Here is a 12414-nt window from a genome sequence, read left to right as displayed (position 1 = left end):
TGGTTTTGATTGATTTCAAACAGGAAATGCCAATTAATACATAGATGTCTACTACATGCACTGTACTCATTCGAATTTTCAACTCCTTGGTTGTTTGCCTCCTGAACTTGCAGGTCATTTTAAATCTTTTTTTTATTAAACAATCATTTAATTACGGAGTGTTATTATATACGGAGTATAAAAAGAGGTACCCTAGTAAAAAATGAGATTAGATATCAACTCTTGATCTGGTTCAGATCAACGTCCCTGCATGAAGAAAAATTTTAAAAAAAAATACAGTGACATTTTGATAATTTTTTTCCTAACATTGAGTGCAAAGATTCATACAATAAAGTGCAAAAGTTTTATACTACAAGTGTATAAGTTCATAGTATTAGTTTAAAAAAAATACTGTAGCACTTTGGTATTTTTTTCAAGGAATAAGATTCAAATTGACCACTGAACATAACTTGAAATTGCAATTAGGCCACTGAACAAAAAGAAAAGTGCAATTAGGCCACTGAACACTCCAAATGTATGCAATTTTACCTGATAGCAGGTTACCATCCATTTCATCAGGTTACTTGCCTATGTGAATGGTGAGTTGGCATTTTAAAATAAAATTTAAAAAATTAAAATTTTTAAATAATAATAATAATAAAAACACCTGCAGCCACCCCCTTTAATAATATCCTTGTCACCTTGATAGAAAATATGTAGATGAATCAAATTTAATTAATTAATTAATTAATTAATTATTATTATTATTTACGAAAACTCAACTTCTTTCACAAAATAACTTTTGCTTTATGATTTTGGATGAAAATTTCAGTTGTTTTGTGAAAGAAGTTGATTTTCCGTAAATAATAATAATAATAATAATAATAATTAAATTTGATTCATCCGCAGGTTTTTTATCAAGGTGACAAGGGTATTATTAAGGAGGGGAAGGGTGTGGCCGCCGGTGTTTTTTTTTTTTTTAATTATTATTATTATTATTATTATTATTATTTTAATTTTTTATTTTAATAGTTTATTATTAAAAATTATTTTAAAATGTCAACCCACCGTCCATGTAAGCAAGTAACTTGATAAAATGGATGGTAACCTGATATTAGGTGAAATTGCATACATTTAGAGTGTTCAATGACCTAATTGCACTTTTTTTTGTTCAGGGGCTAATTGCACTTTCAAGTTACGTTCAGTGACCAATTTAAACCTTATTCCTTTTTTTTAACTTTGAAGTACAAAAATTTATACTACAAGTGCATAAGTTTTTTACTACGAATTCAAAGAGTAATATTAGTTTGAGATATTTACAAAAGTGTCACCTTATTTTTTCTAAATTAATATTTGAAAGTGCGTGACTATATATACACACACACACACACACACACACACACACACACACACACACACTAATAAGAGTCGATAAAATTTAGTAATATTAGTATCTACTATATATATATACTAATAAGAGTCAATAAAGTTTAGTGATATTAGTATTTCCACCAGTGCGATGTGCGGAATGGATTTGTTATAATTGCATTGAGGAAGGAAGGAAAATTTATAACTGCAGTTTATACAACAGAAATTAGGTGTCTATAAGCTATAGTATAGATTAGTATTTTTTTTTCCTACTTTATTATCTATTATATTATTTACTTTTCCTAAATACCCCTGCAACTCTTTTAGTTTAAACTTTAGTAACCGAATATTTCGTTAACTATTTATTATTATTAACTTACTCATTAATTTTCATAAGGAAGACCTTAGGTTCGAACATCATCCCAATCAAAATTGACATAATTGTTGAACATATATTATGAATATGTTAGAGTGTATTAAAAAATATATAATATAAAATTTAACATAAACTTTGGTCAATTAATTAGCCAGATTATATTGAGCATCAAATATTACAAATAAGAAATCTTAAAAATCATTTAATTGCATTAAAAAAAAAACAAGTCTATGTTAAGTTTTCATTTCCTTTTTTTTTTAATTACTCTTATTTTGATTATTTAGAACACGACTCAATATTTTAATTATATATTTGCATTATTGGAAATGATTTAGATTATTATGGTATTAATAATTTTTATCTGTATTTTTATAATGATATAGTTATATATTACTTTACAAACGTTATACTATTATTTTTTTATCGGGCATAATTGTTGTTAATGGGGTGGGGAGGGGGTTAGGGTAACAAAGCATATATATAAATATAGAGAACTCGAGTTCAAGCAATAGTGTTTAATCACGATATTGAAATGTATATTATGATACACTCACACCAAGGCCATGTTTGGTTATTGACAAATCCGCCAAAACTACTGTTTGGTTATCTAGTGGTTTGGAGCAGCAAAGCTGGAATCCCAATCGCTACTCAGGGCAACGTTTGGGTTTGGCATTTTGGGAAAAGGAAATCATTTTCGCAAAACGCCCTCATTATTAAAAAAAGAAAAAGAAAATTAAACTGCATTAGGGCGAGAAGCCAAAAGGCTTCTCAAGCTGCCTGCCTGCCCATCCAAATTCCGGATAGGCAAGAATTAGCAGAGAACTACGGAGCCTTATAGGAGTCTCAAGGCTCTAACTTCCACTTTTCCCACCGATGTGGGAAAAGTGGACGATAAGGGGAACCTGCGACTCCCTTTATTTTTTTAATTGTTGTTTTAATTTCTTTTATAATAATAATAATAATAATAATAATTATTATTATTATTATAATAAAATATATGTATTTCCTTTTAAGTCATTTTACATATTATCCGCTGACAATATCAAACAATTGATTTTACCAAACATCTTTTTACAAACCGCTAATACAATCCGTTGGTCAAACCCACTAACACAGTCAGCTATTCGCTAACCGCTAACACAATCCGCTATCCGCTATCCGCTAACCGATGATTGTCAAACAAGCCCTAAATCATGGTATACTATTTCAAATGCTATTGTCAAATCTATGCGACCTAACTACAAAGTTCTTGATCAGAAATACAAGCACACATGGACTTTAAATGGTAGGACCATTGTCCAAACAATTGATAATGATGACCCCCCCCCCCCCTCCAAAAGCTCCAATTGAACAAGTTTACACATCATTCTCATAATTTTATCAATGCATGAAAGCTTTAAAAGAAATTGGTAAGTTAATTTTCACTATATCATTATAACAATATCTATTGTAATCATATATTTTAATTATTTATCCACATCCCCTATTGATAGCAATTGTAGCAATTTTCATTGACAAACTCTCAAAATAATTTGTCTTAACACCGAATAGAAATTTTAAAAATAATCAATTACTTCATTGTTGTTGATGAAAAAGTAAGTTCCCCACTCTATTACTCTTATTAAATTAAATAAATTAGTAGTTACAACAAAAAATAATACATATGTATTTCTTTAATTTAGAATTATGTGTCTACAATACCTTTATTCAAAAAATTATTATCAATAAATTAAATAAGAGAAATAATTTCATTAGTTATATTGTCTTTATTACGTCATAGTTGTTCACTTTAAAGGTAAATTGTATTTCTTTATTAAGATTATTTAAAATGTTCAAATATCGACTGCCTTATGTAATCTTATTCCTTAAACTAGTAATTTCTCTAACCACAATAACTTATTCAACAATAACTTATTCAACAATAATGGTTGAACCAAATGAACCCGAGTAGAACAGCTAAAAGGCTTGTATGCTTTTATGTTAATAGTAATATGTAAATGTTAATTAGATAATCATTATCTCATGTATCTACATTTAAAACTCATTATTAAAAATGTCAGGATAATAGAACATCGTGACACACTTGGCAATTGGCACATTGAAAAACTGTTAAGACTATAACAATGTTGCAATCAATTTGACAAATCTAGAAAATGAAGAAATTTCAAAATAGTCATTGTTGTTGCATTCATTGATCCTGTATGTAAAATACTTATTGTGAATTCATTAAATATATCAGAATTAATATAAATTTTACAAAGTTGTATTTATTTAGACTATCGTGTTTAGACTAAGTATTTAGACTATCAATTTTACAAAGTTGCAAACATTTATTTTAATGACAATTATAATGAATATATCATATTATCTTACATTCATATACTTTGAATTACCTATTTAAATAAACAAATTCGACATTCAATGACCTATTTTTGAACTTATCATATATAATATTACATTGATATACTTTGAAATATTTATTTAAATATATACCTTGGGCATTAGCTCATTCGCACAATGCGTGTGTAAAACTAATATATACTATAAAGTGCAAAGATTTATATTACAAATTAAAGTGTAAAAGTTTTATATTATTACAAGTTTTACAAAGATTGAAAATTGTTTTCATTTTTTAGAGTTGTCAATCTCACCTCATTTTTTGTTTGGGTGCGTCTTTTCACCTTATGTGGACCCTATATATATAAAAGACCAATGTGACACTCTTAAAATACTTGAACTTGCTGTGAAATTGATGCAATGATCAAAGGCTAAAAAGACAAATAACTCCTCTAGTAACTTTAGTACTTAATTTGGAGGGCAACCTCAAATATGTTCATGAGAAAACCTAACAAAGCTGCATCTTTGATTCTTTGAAGCAGCTGAAGGCTCACGTGAGTATGTTCGGGGATTGGGTCGTCGTTACTCGGGTCGCACCCTACGTCCTGCACTACTTCTCTGATCAAAAGGAGGAGCTCAAGCTCGAATTATAGGCCATTTGGTAACAATTGCTTCTTCTCCAAACTATTCTATCTATGCATTTCTCTACATGCATACCGTCGATCGAGTTTTCCCGCTGGTATTGTGTGTTTTGATTATTCGATCTTTTGTGGGTGTCTGTGTGGTTTCATGTATAGTGTGCATCTTCTGTTTTATGTCTATTGGATTCACTGAGATCTTACCAGTTGTTTAGTTTCTTTTCTCATTCTATTTGACGACTATTTCTATTTAATCATTGGATTTTACAATGAGTGTTCTATAAAATGCTTGTGAGCTTGTGTTACTTACGACTATCATTGATTGAATGCATTTTGCTTGAGATGCAATTGTGTTAGCAATAGGTACACAGAGCACGTACAGTTTAAGCTGCCAGAACTGGACAAGAAATATTTAATTTGTAGTCTTAATAGAATCATGTTCAGTTTTATAAGGATATAGCAGTGCTGATCGAGTAAGTAAAATTTGATTGGTTTCTCAAACTTTAACCAGAATCAACTACTGAAGTCATAGATGAGTGTATTTTTTTTAGAGTTGTTGATCTCATCTCATGTTTTACTTGGATGCCACTTTTCACCTTATGTGGACTCTATATATAAAAGACCAATGTGACAATCTTAAAATACTTGAACTAGCTGTGAAATTGATTCTATGATCAAAGGCTAAAAAGAGAAATAACTCCTCCAGTAACTTTAGTACTTAATTTGGAGGGCAACCTCAAATATATATATATATATATATATATATATATGATGGATACCCCCATCGGGTACTTGACCCGAAGGGTCCTGGTATCTGGAGCCCGCCGACTGGCTACACATTTTCAGCTTGTGGTCCGTATGGAAGGACCTGGGTGGTCCGGCTTATACAGGCAGTCGGGAGGTGGCGTCCGACTAGGTGCGCTCTGAGAGGCGGCAATACTAAAAGAATCCAGCATTTATGACAGATTCGCATGTATTCTTTCCTAATCCAGATTTGGCAAGTATTTTTTACGGTTTGATAGCTTAAGTAACTTTCCTAAGACTATATTTGTTAAGATATTTCCATGTTTTCAAGGCCTATTATTCTTGTATAAATACCCCTGGATCACATTATTAAGGGTTTTGACTTTGATGCAAGCATAGTTACTCTGTTCAACTATTCTTGTGTTATTCTCTGTTATTGTCTATAAGTTTTTACAGTAGTATTGATTAGTCGAACGGTTATCTCGCAGCCATGAAAACCAACAATATATATATATATATATATATATATATATATATATATATATATATTAACGGTTAAAAATCAATGAAAACGTGGAAAAACGTGGTGACATTTTTATACTTTCATGCACCATGCATATTTCTATAGTTGGCTAAGTTCTGGTCTATGATGTATTGAGTAGTGGCCTGGTTTGTGTGCATCACAAAGTAATGGTTTATTTGTGTTTCACATAGAAATGATTGGCCATGCATTTAGATTCAAAGCATCATTAAGCATATCTAAGTGTACTATTAAACATAGTGCATTTAGACTCAAAGCATCATTAAGCATATCTAAGTGTACCATTAAACATATCTAAATGTATCAGCTATTATACATATATAAAATTATAAAAATACTACTGAATTTTTCTTCCTTTGCATTGATTTTCAACCTTTGATCTAAGATTATCCAATAATGAACCAGATATGTTAATAAAATTGTTGGTTCGGTCTTCGTAGACGGCCAACTTGTATTTAAAGGAGAGATTTTCTTATTATTCATTTTAAGATAACACATTAAATAAGAAATTTGCTTTGTTAATTATCAACTAGTATTAATAAAATAGCAAATGTCAATTACTACATAGCTGTCTAGCACATGCACTCATTCTAATATTCAACTCCTCGGTTTTTGTTTACCTCCTCAACTTGCGGGTCATTTTAAATCTTTTTTATTTTTAATTAATCAAAGTATCATTCAATTATTATATATGGTTTTATTTTATTCTACAATTTTACCTTAATTATTAATAATTAGGTGACATTTAGTTAGTGATTTTTGTGCTTTACTATACCTTATTGTACTTTACTACACTTATTATTATATTTGTTTGCTCACTTTTGTTAATATACCTCAAATCATTTAGTAATCATAAATTTATTATTATTACTTTTTCTTATTTTCAAACAATAGAATAAAAGAAAAGTAAATAAAGTTATTGTTTATGCATTCAATATAGAATTTAAATATATATACAAATAGTGTGTGCAACAAAAAGACTTATTTCACTTAAATTCATTACATTTGTTAAGTATTTTATTCCAATTACAATTTCCAATGGAGTGTTTGGTTTGCATGAATTGAAATTTCATGGCAGTGTAATATTCATGAATTGCAAAAATACATTGTTTGGTTGGAGACAATTGCAATTGCAATTCATAGCCCCTCGTCTGAAATGCAATTCAGCCATACAAAGGAAAGGGAAAAAAACGAGAAAAAAAATGACATATTTCTCCTTGTTGATTAATATGATTATAAAAATAATTATTACTCCATATTACACAATGACGTTTAGTCTATATATATAAAGTTTATATATAAATCACTTGTTTTCTTCCCATCCCCAATAATTATATTCCTGGCCAATAAGCAGATTTAATTTTGATGGTGTAGGAAATTGAAAATTAAGGTGGATCATATGATATGATGTAGCTTAGGCAAAATTTGATGTGGCCAAAAGTGTGTGTAGGTAATAATAGATCAGATAGCAGAGGGGTTGGAAGTTGGAAGTGAAATAATCCGTTTCCTCATCACATCGGATCGATGCAATAACATTCTTCACCGTACCATCTATCATTTCTTGTTAAATCCATTTGAGCAATAAGCAGAAGATGAAACCGAGTCCAAACTAAGTGAATTAGTTTATTTGGCATTGGCAGGTGACAATCCAAGCAGGACTGCAGGAGGCTGCTGCTTGTGAAGATCTGCTTATATTAGCTAGCTAGCTTGCAACAATTGAAGTTGTGATGGATGATATTGAGTCGATTGATGAAGAGCGCATCAGTAATGATCTGCAAATAAGACGAACCGGTACCGCCTCACTTGATGATGATGATGATGATGTACTACCACCGCTGCCGCCGCCGCCACTACCTAAACTCGCATCCGCCTGGGATTATTTTTTTCCTTTGGAGAATGAAATGGTCGGACTCAAAGATGGATATGAGAAAATAATGGGCATGCTCATTGGAGGCGGGCACAAGGAACGAGAAATCATCTCAATTGTTGGAAAGGGTGGCGCAGGGAAAACCACTCTAGCTGAAAAAGCTTATGAGGATCCATTAGTTTTGAGTGAGTTTGACATTCGAGCATGGATCCGTGTATCTGAAGAATTCAGTAGAAGCGAAGCACTTCTGAGCCTTTTACGATGTATTTCTTCATGGAACACCGAAATCCCCCAAGGAGACGATACTGATGATCTGCTAGGATTACAAATCCGCAAACGTCTGCTAGGCCAAAGGTATTTGATTGTGATTGATGATCTTGGGAGTACACAAGTATGGGATGACATTCACAGATATTTTCCTGACAATCTCAACAGAAGTCGAATCCTGATAACTACTCGAATACAGCAAGTGGCTGAATATGCTTCCTCATCAGAAGCATTTATTTACCATATACGTTTTCTAGATCCGGTTGAAAGCTGGGATCTATTTGTCAGGAAAATGTTTAATAGAGGAGTTTGTCCACAAGAACTCGAGCCAATTGGGAGAAAAATTGTTGAGATATGTGGTGGATTACCACTAGCAATTGTTCTGATTGCCGGACTTCTCGAAAGGCATGGCATGAAACCAGAGCAGTGGAAGGATTTTGCTCAAAATATTAATTCAACATTAATGGGAATGGACTCTCATTCAGTTTCAGGGGTACTTGCATTGAGCTACAATAACTTGCCAACCTACCTGCAAACTTGTTTGCTATATTTGGCAATTTTTCCCGAGGACAGTGACATTGATGTCAAGAAATTGATGAAATTATGGGTGGCAGAGGGATTTGTAGAGCCAGAAATGGGCAAGAGTTTAGAAGAGGTAGCAATGGATTACTTGTATGATCTTGTTGCCAGAAATCTAGTTCTAGTTGTGAAGCAAAGTTTTGATGGGAAAGTCAAATCATGTACGCTTCATGATTTGCTACGTAGCTTTTGCTTCAGAAAAGCACAAGAAGAGAACATGTTGGTTGTTAGTAATGAATATCGAGATGATCTTGTAGGAACAGAAGAACAATCATCAAAACTTGGTGGTTGTTGGATGAGTTGCCAATCCCGTCGTTGGCCATTTACACCAAGTTCTTTGAATTACAATTGGGGTAAAATCCGTTCCCTTCTCTATTTTGGAAAAGATTTATACCTTAGAAAATGCAGCTTCATATTTCCATGTCTCAAATTGTTAAGAGTTTTGGATTTATCTTTAATAAAATACCGGAATGGCATGCCCAATGAAATTGAGAACTTGATTCATTTGAGATATTTAGCTTTAACCACTACTGGTTCTCTTTATAACTTTCAATTGTTTAAACTCCAAAGTTTGCAAACTCTCATTCTCTTTTCGTGGATGGGAGAGTGTCATTTGCAAGTGTGTAATGATATTTTGGATTTGCCTTGGTTAAGGCATGTGCACCTTGACAAGGGATCTTCACTTGATCTCCCAAGCTCAGTTCAAGAAAATTTACAAACTCTTTTCTGGTTGAAAATTGCTAGTTGGGACTCAAAACCCCGGGATTTCACAAGGGTTCCAAATTTGAAGGAATTGGGGATTTACATTGAAGGCGAAGTGTCGAGTGATGCTTTTGATGGTCTTGCTCAATTATATCGTCTTGAGAAGTTAAAATTTGAATTGGGAAGGGTCGATCACTTTTGTCTCTCAATTTCTTTTCCACCAAATCTCAAGAAGTTAACTCTTTGTAAGACCTATCTTCCATGGGAGGAGATGGATATTATTGGCAAACTTCCCAATCTTGAAGTACTAAAGCTAAAAGATTTTGCTTTTTGTGGCCCAATATGGAAACCAAGTGTTGAGACGTTTCATCGACTAAAGTTCTTGCTTGTTGCGCATTCGGATCTCGAACATTGGGATGTTGATGTAGATTATCTTTTTCCCGTCTTGGAGTACTTAGCCCTAAGATATTGCTGGTACTTGAAAGAACTTCCAAGTGGTTTTGAAGATAATACCAATCTTCGATTAATTGAGTTAATCGATTGTTGTTCTTCTCTTGTGGATTCTGCAAAGATTATTCAACAAAATCTTAGTGATTATGGATATGATAATCTTCTTGTTCGACATTTTTTAACCAAGGTTTATCTCTATTTCTCATTTCTTAATTTCAAATAATGAGTTCTAAGTCTTTTGATTCCGGGTTTATTTTAAAATCCTTCTTATCTTGTTTTGTCTAGGACGAATTGCAAAAGGATGAAAGTTCGAAAGAAGAGAGAAAATATGCAATTTGATTATTTTGTGATTGAGCAAAACTGGTTTAGGCAAGGTATGTACCTATGGAAGATTAACACCAATCAATTTTCATATCCTTTGAACTATTTAATATTGATAGCCTGATAGGATATTGCATTTCATATCTCTTTTTCTGATTTTTATAAAATTCTTATACGATTGCTATACAAAATTGTTGGATATTTTTTCTACAGTATGAATAAGGATTTAAGAAGAAAATCGGATAATTTTTTATTTTCTTAGAAGTTTCTTATCAATCCTTTACTAAGGTAAAATGGCTATAATCGAAATGTAATATTAAGTTTGTTTTGACATTTAGATATAGAAAGGGGAGGACATTCTATTTGGTTATTTGCAAATAATTTTAGCTTTTCAATTTGTGTTTCTTGAAGGGAATCAGTAGAAGCTATAATGAGGCAAAATTCCCAGAAATATATATGTCCCTTCCTGCTGGCAGATGTTTCATTGAGTTGCTGATGTTGCAGTTGATGTATTATTGTTGAATTTCTTCATCAGATCAGTCAATGTGATTGGTTTTTGTTAGGATTGTGGTTGTTCTGTCTCTTTGGTATTTTGGATTGGATTCCTTCAAGTGTTAATGTTTTGGTCTTATCTATCAAATCAAAATAATATTTGGTTCCCAAGAATAATGTGATTGTTGGAAAATGAACACAAGTGCTGGACAGCTCTGTAATATGTTTTACTTTTGAGATTAAAAATGACTTGGTTGCATATACCATTGGCTTTATATGTAATTACAAATTTGCTCTATACTCTTTGCAGTTCTTGCTCAAGATTTCAAAAAGATCAGGCCTGTTTGGTGCATTTTTTGTGATTTATTTTTATGTTTTTACAATTATTTTCCTTTTTCTTTTTAATTAAAAAATTGAAAACATGTTTATCAACCTTTATTTTCCTTATTATGTTTAAAATAAGGAAGTATGGAAAAGGCAAAAAATTTTGTAAGACTAGGATCGTTATTCGTGAGATGGGTCGGGTCAAAATTAAAAAAATAATAATAATAAAAATTGTACTACTTATACTAAAAAATACAATATTATTTATTACTTATAAAAAGAATGCAATACTTTTATATTTTCATTTAAAAGCATAACATTTAACATTTTATTCTTGATTAATATTAAACTTTTCAATATAAGTATTATATTCTTATCTTGACCCAACTCATCTCACATCACGAGAGTCACTCAAAATTTAATTAATTGTTTTTCTTCATTTTTACCAACATAGAATGCTGCTGATAATAATATTGAATGGTGTGGTTATGTGTGCACTTTAGATCAACTCGGTTAGATCTAAATTTTATTTAAATATTCAAAATTTTGAATGCTGCTTTCAAATTTTAATTCAAAAAACAAAAATAATATCTATGAATGACATTACGTAAAAAAACATAACTATCATAACTATGTTCAATTGATAGTCGGGCATGAAACATGTTAGGTTGCAAATAGCAAATCGACTCGAGAAAATCAATAGACAACTTTTACAATGATACAAAAAAATCCATGCGCCCACCTGGATGCTAATCTGTGTCCCACGCACATGCAGTTCTTATATCGTGGACTGCGGTCCACAATGCACTATGGACCGCGGTCCCACAACGACGTCGTTTTAGTAAGTGGGAGACGGAATCCCGTAATTGACACTACAGTTCATTCCAAAAGATACTGCCTTACATTTGTTTTGATATTATCGAATGAAATTGTAGTTATATCAAAATGTAACTGTAGTTGTGTTGAAATGTAACTGCAGTGTATATGAAAAGATACTGAATAATAGTTTCACATTTGTGTTTGATATTATCGAATGAAACTGTAGTTATATCAAAATGTAATTGTAGTTGTGTTGAAATGTAACTGCAGTGTATATGAACAGATACTGAATAACAGTTTCACTTTTGTGTTTTTATATTATCGAATGAAACTGTAGTTATATCAAAATGTAACTGCAGTTGTGTTGAAAGGTAACTGCAGTTGTGTTGAAATGTAACTGAAGTTGTGTTGAAATGTAACTGCAGTATATATGAAAAGAAAGTGAGTGGCGCGAATTCATCCGTATGTTTTCATTAATCAAAACGACGTCGTTTTGGGATCGCGGTCCACTATGCACTGTGGACCACGGTCCACGATATAATTTGCGACGCACATGGGGCGCAATTGTGCTCTCATTTGGTGGACCCCGTTTTGAGCTAGCAAAATCCTC

General features: G+C 31.7%; 1 protein-coding gene across 2 annotated transcripts; it reads left to right on the top strand.

The window, feature by feature from the left end:
• The first annotated feature begins 4613 nt into the window (after positions 1–4613).
• LOC116007421 (putative late blight resistance protein homolog R1A-10) lies at positions 4614–10616 on the top strand. 2 transcript variants are annotated; one of them, XM_031248088.1, is made up of 4 exons: positions 4614–4721; positions 7624–10035; positions 10134–10222; positions 10581–10616. In XM_031248088.1, the coding sequence occupies exons 2-3, from the start codon at positions 7711–7713 to the stop codon at positions 10185–10187; spliced, it is 2379 nt and encodes a 792-aa protein (XP_031103948.1). In that variant the 5' UTR covers positions 4614–4721; positions 7624–7710; the 3' UTR covers positions 10188–10222; positions 10581–10616. The 2 variants fall into 2 exon arrangements, with proteins under 2 accessions (XP_031103948.1, XP_031103947.1); XM_031248087.1 differs by lacking the exon at positions 4614–4721 and having other exon boundaries at positions 7546–10035.
• Positions 10617–12414: the final 1798 nt, after the last annotated feature.

This window comes from Ipomoea triloba, chromosome 15 (genome assembly GCF_003576645.1).
Source record: "Ipomoea triloba cultivar NCNSP0323 chromosome 15, ASM357664v1".
Classification (NCBI taxonomy): Eukaryota; Viridiplantae; Streptophyta; class Magnoliopsida; order Solanales; family Convolvulaceae; genus Ipomoea; species Ipomoea triloba.
Note: the sequence above shows the minus strand (reverse complement) of the source record. Positions and strands in the feature narration are given on the sequence as shown.

What these genes read in the sequence shown, in the direction of transcription:
- LOC116007421 (XM_031248088.1), top strand. Translation starts at nt 7,711, where the DNA reads ATGGATGATATTGAGTCGATTGATGAAGAGCGCATCAGTAATGATCTG. An exon ending in TTCGACATTTTTTAACCAAG is followed by an intron (nt 10,036 to 10,133) that starts GTTTATCTCTAT and finishes TGTTTTGTCTAG; the next exon opens with GACGAATTGCAAAAGGATGA.